The 12,245-nt window shown below is 32.5% G+C and overlaps 1 protein-coding gene across 3 annotated transcripts in view; it reads right to left on the reverse strand.

Moving 5' to 3' along the window:
* Positions 1-5,814: 5,814 nt before the first annotated feature.
* LOC107437956 (semaphorin-5A) overlaps positions 5,815-12,245 on the reverse strand; it is a 322,074-nt gene continuing 315,643 nt past the window's right edge. For all 3 annotated transcript variants that reach the window (XM_071185935.2, XM_016050106.5, XM_043039560.3), the window contains 3 exons: positions 12,046-12,228; positions 10,345-10,491; positions 5,815-8,652 (listed from right to left, as the gene is read on the reverse strand). In XM_071185935.2, the coding sequence (XP_071042036.2) occupies positions 8,339-8,652; positions 10,345-10,491; positions 12,046-12,228 (644 nt within the window). In that variant the 3' untranslated portion in view covers positions 5,815-8,338. The remainder of the gene's footprint in view (positions 8,653-10,344; positions 10,492-12,045; positions 12,229-12,245) is intronic.

A 12,245-nucleotide genomic window follows, 5' to 3' on the forward strand; every position in this document is an offset into this window, starting at 1 on the left:
ATAATTGACCAAAAATGGAATTTTTTTTCCGACTGTTTAATTTTGTTCTTTATGTTATTATAAGAGTTAGAAAATGGTTTTTTGATTACAAAAATAAAATTTCAAATGCAATAACTACTGTATTTATAATTTTTACATACACATAAAAAAGTAATGGATTACAACACACATCTTATTCAAATAGAGCAAATTAAACAAAATTTTGAAGCTAAATATAATATAACTAGTATAATATAACATAAAAACACAACAATACGATTTTCAATACATACATTTTGCGAATCTTTTACAGTATGGTATATCCCAAAAACCCCACCCACATTTCCCTTCCTCGACAGAAGTCGTAATCGGTGAAAAATTAGGACCACTAATGCCATCTATTAGGAAAATAGTGAATCAAGTATCCTAAAGTAGAAACGAATTCGGCTCGGGCTTCACAAATTAGAAACGTTAATTTTTTTCCTGCCCGACAGCTCGGGTATCACAAATACTGCACGTACCGAACTGGATTCGGGCCACACTGGCAGGGGGTTAAACTTCTAAAACCACTCACGACAACTTCTCTCACTTAAAGCATCCGCACCATATATTTCTCCAAGCAATCGATGCGCCTCAGCTGGAGATTTCTTCAAATTAAAGAAGTATTAAATCAAAAGTTCCGGCAAATGGCGCTTATTTACCACAAAACTTGACATTTTTGCGTGAAAACAATTACGTAATGCTACTACGGAATCACAAATACTTTAAGCTTATGTTGTTACCAGATGAACAAACTTACATTAAGACGTTTAACATCAGTCAATTTCTACGTAATCTTCTGGTAGTGCCATCTTGTGGCAAACGGTGGAACTTATTTGTAACAACCAATATATAAGTAAAAGAATTATAAAAATTTGCATGTTTTTAATTCGTAAGTCGAATGCTTAAGTTGCAAAGATGCCGGGACCTTATTATAGCACGAACTTGCATGACCCTAGATACAGTGTCTAAAAAGGCACTAAATTTATGTTATTAATATTTATAGTATTTTCAAATTATTTCTCTAATAATGAATCAATTAGTGATTTGTGTCGTATTGAAATAATATTCCGGCATATTTATTCATTTAATTCACTTTCACCTAAAAGATTTTATAATTTATAAGAACACGCCTTTACATTAAAATTTGAACAAGGCCTTACCCATTTCCTTTTGCATTTTATTCTTAACTTATTTAATCGGGGATCTCTAATGATCATTTTGCTTTCCGTTTTTGACTAATCATATTCTTAATCTAATAGGCAGAATTTAAGACAATATTTTCTAAGTTAAATAAATAATCTGCAGAAACTAAAGGAGTTAAGATATTATTTGATTAAAAAACTTCATTCGCTTCAAAAATATAAAGATTGAAGACAACAGTCGACATGTATCAAGCGAAACGCGCTTTAAAATTGTGACTTAAGGAAACACGATAAATATGTTCGTTTTCAAAAATACAATAAATCAATTGCTGCACATTGTTAGAATCTTGGGCATAAATTAAATTTCTACAATGCCAAAATTTTTTCCAAACAAAGTCGCATCAGCTCATCTGGATGCCCTGGAATTGTGATTTATTTACACAAATGCTGATTCCCTTGTTAACGACATTAGTTCCTCACAACCTCTTCATAGCGCGTGGAAATGCATTTTAGCCTGATTTTGCCTCTCTCAGCCACAGAGGTTTTACTTGTTCTAATTTTTCATCTTTACTTTCTCTCAGCAGATGTTTTTCTAGTTTTGTTTCTTACCTTAATTTTTCCGTTTTTTGCTGACAACTTTACTAAGGAGGGCTTTTTTTATGGAACTAACCCGCATTTGCGTTACACGGAGAGAAAGACCACGATAACCTCCCACTGTTAGCCTAACGGCATGGGGACTCTAACCCATGATCCATCTACCACTGAGGATATTTCACGTCAGCACTGTGGTCGGTGCAAGCCGTATACGGTTTTCGTATCGACTAATCATCGCTAGGATTCTAACCCGAATAACCTCATCAAATAAATAATTAAACTTTCAAAGCAAACAAACAATAACAAGAGACCGAAATCAGTATTTTGTGTAGCCACCACGCACCGCAATAAGAGCTGCTACACGACGTGGCATGGAGTCAAGCAAATTTTGAATGTCTGTCTGAGGAAGAGCATTCCATATAGTTTGTATGCGTACCCAAAGTTCGTCTGTAGAAGCAACAGGACGAGGATCACGAGCGAGGCACCGACCAGCGAAATGACACACATGTTAAATCGATGACGTATCTGGGGAATACGCAGGCCAAGGAAGAAGCTGTACCTGCCGCAATGCAAGGAAGGATTAAACAGTCCTAGCAATATGAGGGCGGGCATTGTCTTGTTGAAATACAGCGCCTGGCAAGGCTTGAAGGAAGGGAACAGTTTGGGGCTGTAAAACTTCACTGATGTACCAGTTGTTGTTCAGCAGATTACCCACAATTCGTAGCAATTGAGATCGTCCATGATATGCTATGGCACCCCAGACCATCACTCCGGGTGTTCGTCCACTGTGGCGTTCGATAATGCACTCGGGAAGGTGGCGTTCACAGGCATAGCGTCAAACACGAATCATGGTACCACAAATTAAAGCGGGATTCGTCAGAAAACACGACATGCTGCCAATCAGCACACCAGTCCTTATGCTGATTGGCCCATTGTAGCCGCTTAGCGTGATGGTGATCCAGTATAAAGCGCGCTGTCCACGCTGCAATTAACGTCTACGAATTAATGAAGCACACAATGAAACACCTGTAGCTATTGACCACTGTGCTGCCAGTTGTCTAGAGCAGTGTTCCCCAACCCCCGGTCCGCGGACCGGTACCGGTCCGTGGATCAAATGGTACCGGGCCGCACATTTCATTGAAACTGAATTTAAATTCCTAGGTTTATACCAAAAATTAAAAATATCTGTGTTCCATTATTTTATTTATTTAAAAAAAAGGGCTCCCGAAGGTAGTGACATAAATCTTTTAACGTTTTAAAACGATTACCCCCAGATGGAACCATCTCATTGCAAAGAAACAAGCTCAGGGTTCCCATTAATTTATTGTTCTAGTAAATTAAAATGTTAAATCACTTTATATTTATTTTTCGGTGTAACTGTATTTTATTTTGAAGGCATGTTTAAATACAATTAAATTAAAATTAATAAATCAAAATAATCTGAAATATAAACAATCAACGTCCCCTCCCCCTCCTACGGGCAGCGGTAAAATTATCAAACGTTGACAGGTCCGCAGTGATAAAAAGGTTGGGGAACACTGGTCTAGAGCAGGGGTTTCCAACTGGCGGCCCGCGAAGCCTTTTTTTGTGGCCCGCGAACTAAAATATTAGTTGTCATTTTTTTGCAGACAATTTTCGTAAAAAATCCGTATGGGTTTAAAATACTTTTCTCATTAATAGAAACCATATTTCTTCGTTTCTGTGAAATTTAACATACCAACGGGGCAAAAAAATTTAATTCTCGGGTTTTGCATCCAGGAAAATATTCATTCAAATACCAAAATAATCGTGTATGTTGCTCTTTTTTATATCATTTTTTTGTATTTTGTGAATACAATTCAGCGTGTGTGTATCAAAAATTCTCTCGAAGAAATTCTCCGATTTAACTTTTTGAAACCACTCATTTTGGACGAAAATATTTACACACACATTTGTACATTTTAAATGTAAATATCTATTCTCAGGTAGTTGCAGCAGACAAACCTCAATTATCTCATTGAACATTTTGTATGGTACTATGTAAGTTTTAATGCAAACCTTTTTGAAGTCTTATATCGTAACAATTAGATATCTGTTGCACATTAATTCTTTAATATATAGGTGCTCATTAAAGTTATTGCAACCCAAATTTTTAAAAATATTATTAGTAACAATTAAGTATTTTTCTACTTCTCATTTTAATTTGTAAATAAATACTTTTGTTTTGCACAACTTGGTAAAAATCTGACAGTAGTAATATTTAATGTTCCTTCAAACATAAAAGAGTCCTACATAAAATTTTGATAAAGTTGCGGCCCGCCAATTGATTTGTGTTTTTAATTGTGGCCCCCAGCCTCATGTAAGTTGGAAACCCCTGGTCTAGAGGGAGCCGTACGGCCTGTCAGCGCCATGCGGACCAGGTGTCTATCATCGCGAGCTGACGTGACATTTCGGGGTCCACTCCCGGGTTTCCGAGTTGTCTGACACTCGTCCGTCCACTGCTTCCAAAAAAGCATCACTGTGCTTCTGTTACGCTGCACACGAGCGGCTACTGCACGATGAGACAATCCAGCTTCACGAAAGCTGATGATTCTCCCCGTTTCAAACTTCGTAAGTTGTTGAAATCTCGCTCTCTTTCGTCGAAGAACCTTAAGTAACGTCTGAGCTAACGTTTACCACCAGCAGATAACAACACACGCCTCGCTACAGCCGTCTATTTATTCGGATCCATCCGCCGTTCAGAGGGCGCTGCTCAGCATACGCATGCGCTACGGGTCTGAAATTCTAATCATTTGCATATTATGCTCTACTTTGCATTTCCTGAAAATTTCAGCTCACTCGCATAAGTCCTTCATGGTGTTGCAATTTTCACAAACATGAGTTTATGTATAGCTCGAAATGTGTTCACTTTAACAATTAAGAGATTTTCGGATTTTTTAATTTACCTTTGGTTTTATATTCCGCTGTTGTCGTAGGCCTTTAAGGTAAGGGGCACCATCTATGGTCAAAAATTCGACTCCTGCCACACCTGCTTATACGGCGGGCCCATTTTAGACATCCACAAATCGTAATTTTGATCTGAACCAGAGAACGATCAATCACCAATTCAGTACTCCCTGAGGTATAATTTGTTATGGGAACATGGAGGACTTCGTGACCCGACAGATTTCACGTGCAATAGTTACTACACGGGGAGTCTTTGGGCTTTCGAAATCCCGGTTTTCACGAACGTGAGTCCTGCGCCCTGCCAACCAGACAATCCCAACCTCATATTTCGTTGAAAATAGAAATGTATGATCAACATCAGCCACAAGACTGGAAAGGATTAAATTAGAAATATTTAATGCTTTTCTGAGCATGGAATTTTGTTTAAAGAAGCGAGACTTATAATTTTCAGCAATTTTTTTTATTCGTTAGAAGAATTCAATGTATGTTATAAACTACAAAAATTTTAATTTTCAGTTATTCGTTTAGGAATCGTGTGCTCCCCACATCATTCGTAGGCTTGCTTATTTGGAAAAGGTAATTTTTTGCGGATTATCTCATTTAAAACACTGCTTGCAATAAATAGTAAATAAGAGCCGCGATGATTCAGGGAGCGTTCGTCTTCCTATGACGTGAACAGAGCTCGAATCCCCAGCGATGGCTGGTCGAAATGAATCCGCATCCGGCCACAGTGTGGACGTGAAATATCCTCAGTGATAGACGGATCATGGGTTAGAGTCCCCTTGCCATCAGGCTAACCGTGGGAGATTTTCCTCTCCATGTAAAGCAAATGCAGGTTAGTTCCATCAAAAAATCCTCCACGAAGGCACACTTCTCCCAATACTTGATCCAGGAGTTCCCTTGTCTTCTGGATTGGGTTCAAAATTACAAGGCTAAGGAGTTGAACATTAGTAGTCGTAAACCCAAAATTAGGTCGGCTGTTCAACGACGGATATTATAATTAAATAAAATAGTACATAAAACATCAATCCCTAAAACCCACTATTATATAAAGTGCTCCGTTTTTATTCCTCATTGTACTAACACCAGCAAAAAAATTTTTTTTGCAATTTTGAATGAAGACAATAGCAAATTTAAAGTAGTAAAATTTTTATTATTTTATTACAAAACACATACTGTACATGAATTTACAAGCAAATAAGCCATGAAAGCATTATCTGTATAAAATTTTATATACAATTCATAACAGTTTAAAAAAAATGAAATGCTATACAAGCTAAATAATCAACTGTGATTTTTCCAGTTGGCATAAGTTTTAACAAATGATAAATAAAGGCTTTGTTGGCACATTAGAATTATATTTACATAATGACTGTTCTGTAGTGAGCATTCTATGAAATGTTACAAAATAGTTTTCTTTCAACAACTAGAATTGTTGTGTACCATCAAGTTTTCAAATTTATTTTTACACATTAGGTTATTTGAGTTAATTCAATATCTTGTCGGAGTACATTAATCTTGTTTCTAAATGTTAAGGTACAGGAAAGCTGGCTTTAAAATTTCTTCTTTTTTTTTTAAGAGCAACTTTGACCCCTGTATTTTCTGAGGAAACGAATTATTCAATTATCTGCCAGTTATTAGGAATTTAATGGGTAAATTCAGAGTGTCTTCGTAAAATTTATCAGCTTTGTCCTATGAGCAATATTGGTGAGTATTGCATAAATTTGCAAAATTTCAAAATCTAATATTTACACAGTAGTATTTAGAGGTTAAAGATAGCACAAGTACTTAAGGTAAAGGTACACAACCTGCAGTGGAATACAGCACTTGAATAAACATAGAAATTACAGATTACTCTCTACGTCTTGAAAATATGTCAAAAAAATACTTTTTCCCTTAGCATTACATATCCACTTAATACTAATTTTAATTATTATTTTTTCAAAGACTTTCTTGTCAAAAACTTGTTATGTCGACTACTTTTCGAAGTAAAAAATGAATTTTTTTGGAAAAATAATCATGTACCACTACTCAACATTACTGTGTCCAAGAAAAAATGCTGCCCGCATATTAAAAAGTTTCATGAAAAGCTCCAAGATCATGGAAAAGGATAACTTGGAAGCTATTCTTCGAAAAATGATTGAGTAATTTCAAAAACTATGGCAACAGGCCACAATGGTAGAGTTTTTTAATGTATGTTTATTGTAAACGAGTTGTTTTATATTTGTGTTGCTTTTACAAATAAAATTATCATTGCTGAATTTAGACTTATTGTCAACTATTACACAAATATCTTTATTAGTATTTATTCTGATATTCCACGACTTGACGCTTTAGAACATATTTGGTTCAGAACTTGTTGTCTCAATTTTTTTTTAGCGTTCCTTCAAATTTGAGATATAAAGAGTAGATTGTAACACAAAACTCTAGTCACTGCTTTTATTTTTTAGAAAATTCAAAACAAGAGTAGCTCAAGGGTTTATTTAAAAGAAAGCAAAAAAAAAATTTGATTTAATCTTCTTGTCCTAAACTTATTGTTTTTTTAATTAAAAATAATAGTCTTTTTAGGACAAATTCTTATAACACCCACTAAATTAACATTCAGAAAAAATCTAAAATTGTATCAGACTATTCTCTGAAAAAAAAATTTGTGCACTTAAAGTGGAATACAGCACTTGAATAAACATTTTCAAGTGCTGTTTTTATTTTTGCTGATAGAGAAGTTTAAGTAACATGCTATAATCCTATATAAATTTGAAATATAGAAATTGTTTCTAAAAATTATGACAAACATACAGAATTGCAACTTTTTTTCCCTTAAAAAGTTTTTATTGCAATTAAATTTTGAGTGCGTTTATGAAAATGCCTGTTACAGCAGTGAATTTGTATCTACTTACAGAACAAACAAAGTACTTTAGAAAGAACAAAATCTGTGACAATCGCTTGTGCGGCAAACAATATCCAAACAATTCAATAATGATTTATAATACTGAAATTTAAATGTAAGCGGTATTTATGTTTAGATGACATTAAATATACTCATGCAGGCATACGGAATTTACAATAAAGTAACTGTTAGCAAGAAATTTCTCTAACATTACACATAATTTTACATTTCTGAAATTAAGCAAATAGTATTATAAAAATATTGTTTGGTTATACCTTAAAATATGTCACATCCATAAATGTAAAACTTATTTTGCTTTGATAAGAGTTTAACTGTTCAGATATCGGCAAAAGGTAAACTGTTTTTCAATAATCTGTAAAAATTGGTCTGGCATGCATAGGAAAACATACTTATTGTTTTCTAAAAAAAATCAGTAAAACTTTATAAAAAGCTTCACAATAAATACAATAAAGAACATCACTTTGTAATACAAAAAAAGGTCATTCTTTTAGAATGAATAATAAAATAAATTTTTTACAAATGCTTGTCAGTAAGATAAGACATCTTATATACAATTTAAAATATGACTGCACAAGACGACATGGACACAAAAAAAAAGTTTCTACAAGCTCAAATTGATTGTGAATGGCATCTTGATATGTCACACAGTTTCCCAATATGGCACATTGTAGTAGCGTCCTCAACACAATTTCTTTCCACTTTTAAAAAGCCAATTTCACAAAAAGCTGTAGTAATTACTGCAGCACTTTCAAAAGTTATCAGACTGCAGCTGGGCGCGTAGACTACCATTTCTCTTTATGGTAGCTTCGCGAAGTGGCACTTTTGTGATGGGCACTTTTGAGTAATTGTTTTTCCACTCGCTTTCAGAAACGTAGGTGTTGGGTTTTACAGGTATCAGTTGAGTACCTATGTGGGTATGCGTCCTGTTTTTGGTTCTTTTTTTCAAGTAGAAATAGATTCCAAATGCTGAGAGAAGGCAGCCTACAATGACACCGAGAATGAAGGAACCTGCAACATGAGCTGCATGCACGCCATCTTCATCTGATTGAGCTTCTTTAGATGCTATAAAAGAATTAAACTTTTAAGTTCTTAAGTGGTTAACACTTTGGCGATCAAACTAATTACGCCCGAGTATATGCTAGCTACTGTACATTTTTTTAAAAACTTCAACTAAGTAAGAGATCTCTTTGATTCGATAGCAAAGTGTTAATAAGGAGTTGCCACTCAAAGCAAATTAAAAAATTCCTTGTGTTTTCCTGTACATATTATACACACTATATTAAAGAGGAAACAAAATTATTGTGCGCTTGCATCAGCTATATTGGGTTAATGATACTAATTTTAATTAGGGGGGAAATTTAGAGGAAAAAAGGAACAGCTGAACATACTTAAATGATGCTATAAATGAAATAATTTAGTATAACTGAAATATCATCCTTAAAAATCCCATAGATTAAGCTTTGAGTGGTCACCATTTTTTAAAAGACGAAAATAAGAAACAAAATTCCCTGTATTTTTCCAGTTTGTAAAGAGAGAATCAAAATTCCCTGCCTTTTTCCTGTTATTTTTAAATTCCCTGTATTTTCCAGGTTACTGTCTGACAAATGAATTTGATTATATTCTCTCTTCTTCTCAATGGTTATTATGAACCAATTGTGCAAAAAGTAATTTCTACTAAGCAATACTGTTTCTTTGTCATCTTTAGTATGATCCTAAGGGGGGATCTAGTTACTTTCTCTTTATATATTTTATAAAAAAAATGTAATTTTTTTTTAGAATTTTTTTTTATCCTATCTCAATAAAAAAAGTAATAAATAAAAAATAATTGAGGGAAACAGCCATACCCTTTGCCTGTTTAAAATATACCCACTTTCTATAATTAAAAATGAAAGTTTCATATCCAATTAAAATTTGACATAAAAAGGGTTTTGGGTGTTGAATAACTTCCCAGAAACTATGCTCAAAACTCAATTTAATTTCAAGGATTGATTGAAAGACCAATTTAATTCATAAAAAAGCTATTCCATACATTAAAAAATTAAAATAAAAACAATGCAAAAGTTTTTCTCTTCAATCTTAAAGTATTAAGAAATATTTTAATATATATAAATATATATGATATTTCTAGTGCTTAATGTGTTAAGTAGCTGTAATTCTCCTCAAATTAAGAACTTCATGACAAAGAATAAAAAATTTCATGAAAATACAAAGAGCTTTAGTAGGGACAATAGAAAAAAAATTTTAAAAATTGGAACAATTCAGTTATGTATAGGCTCCAAATACAGATAAAAGTTCACATTTTAATTTTTAAAAAAATGTCAGTCATGTTGAAATTCTCAGTAAAATTTTTTAGCACATTAGTAAGTATAGAAATTTTTGGTTTAAATACTATAGTAAAAAAATGCTACCTAATTTTATAATGCAAGAAAAAAAATTATATATATATATAATTATGTAGTATATATTTGTATAAATTATTACTATTTCAATTTACTTTGATTTCTTTTATTTTTAAACACATGGGCTAATTTATTCAAAAACTGTTGTTAAATTATTTTTTTTTTTAAATTTAACGCAAAATTAAAACAAAATATAAAAAAGCAATTTTTTTTACAATAAATTTTGAAATAGTTATTTTAAAAAAAATCGGTAATTTTGGGGGAAATTGTAAACGGTCTGGGGAAATACTAGGCTGAGAAAATTATCTGCGACCATCTTTTCCTTGGTGGACAGTATTAGATATACTTGACGTACCTTGCTGACCAGGTATGCACATCCTTATTTCTTTAGTGGAACCAACACAATAAGTAGCAGGGGCCAATTTACATTTTCTCTTCCTTTGCTGCTCTTCATTTTCATCACACAACGACCATGCGGACCACTCTTCCCATCCTTCAAGATCTGAAGAAAAAAATTCACACTTTAGGAAACTAAGAAAAGTTTATTTAGCAACAAAATAAAATAGAAAGACACACTGAAAATAAAAGTGTTCAGGAATGCCAACATTACTTTTAAAAAAATTCTTTACATTTTTCACACTTGCAGGAAAATGAAATAGAAAGGGCATACCATAAAACAAGTGTTCAGGAATACCATCATCACTTTTAATAAAGTCTTATTTTTAGTCTTTTCATTAATTTTTTTATCATTTCATTTCATGCATTTGATTTGGGGCAACTTTTAATAATTAAAAGACTAACTCTTTCTTCATGATCAGGACAAGATTATTAAATATTCTGATAAAGGCAAACAAATTGACCCAAATCTTTCTTCACATATTATGTAATAAAATACAGCTTTCTTTTTTTTGATATTTTTAAAAAATATAACAAGAGGAAGGATAATAATGTTTGATTTTGCACTTTAATTTGGAATGTGCAACAAAAAAATTTTGTTTTGACAAAAACTGAAGTTGAATATAGCTTTTATGATACTAAAATTAAGACTCACTTATACTATGTATCAAAGTTAAACTGTATTGTGGAATGTTCACTGATTTAACAATACTAGAAACTATGTCTGGTTCAGAAACAAACAAAAAAAAAAGATAAATAAGTGTGTGACATCAGAAGAAAGGATATTCTCCAGAACCGGAAAATATATATTAAAGTGAAAATCCATTGCATCAAAGATAAATATTAAACAAAAAAAAATCTTTACAGATATGAAAGTAAAAGTATCAATTATAGATAGGCACGAAAAGCAAAATGAAAATTGAATGTAAAAAAAATTTCATAAAAAAAATACTTTTAATTATTTAATAATGGTTGAAATGTGAGGTATACTAATTTTTACAACATTTTAAATGGCATCATAGAAAATTTAAATTAAAGCAATCTAATAGTTTTTACATTATGTTTTTTATTTAAAAAAACTTACTTTTTTAATTTTTATTTACAATTAGATTTCCTAAAAACTTTCCAATATTTAAGCGTATTTCTGAGGCAAAATACACACACACACAAAGAGAAGAAAAAAAGAAAGCTTAACATTAAGGTACCCAAACTTTCAACCGCTCTCTTAATTTATTGAGTTTAGATTATCTGTATTGCGACACATACCTTCATATTTTAATTATTAACAATCTAAAATCGTAAAAAAAGGTAGAATCATTCAAGGAAAGAAATTTTGCGTCTAGCTCTTCAAATTAATACCTAACACTAATTATAGTAGCTGGGATCACCTCCTTGAATCATTAAGATGGAATTTTCACTGACAAATTGTCAAAATTTATACAGTTTTTTTTTTTTTTTTTTTTAAGCAGTCTACAATCATTCATTTTAAATTATTTATAAAATAGTTTGAATCGAAATACAAAACATTAAGGAACGACATTACTAATAGTATCTATTTTGTTTCATAATTTGATAATAGAAAAAAGGTACTATTGCAGCAAAATTTTAAAAAGCATAAACTTATAAGCAAAGCCAGTTCAACACAAGATAGATATTTTACCATAGCAAGATTCTATATTGCAAGGACGATCAATTCTGGGAGACCCGTAACAATCAGCACCACCTCCTGCTGGTTTTGGATTATCACATGTTCTTTCACGGTACTGTATGCCACCACCGCAAGTAGCACTGCAATGAGACCACAGGCTCCAGACAGACCAACCACCATCAACATTTAAAAAGGCTGGGAAAAAATATTTA

Source organism: Parasteatoda tepidariorum, chromosome 5 (assembly GCF_982258835.1).
Source record: "Parasteatoda tepidariorum strain Cologne lab strain chromosome 5, Ptep-v5.0, whole genome shotgun sequence".
NCBI classification, from domain to species: Eukaryota; Metazoa; Arthropoda; class Arachnida; order Araneae; family Theridiidae; genus Parasteatoda; species Parasteatoda tepidariorum.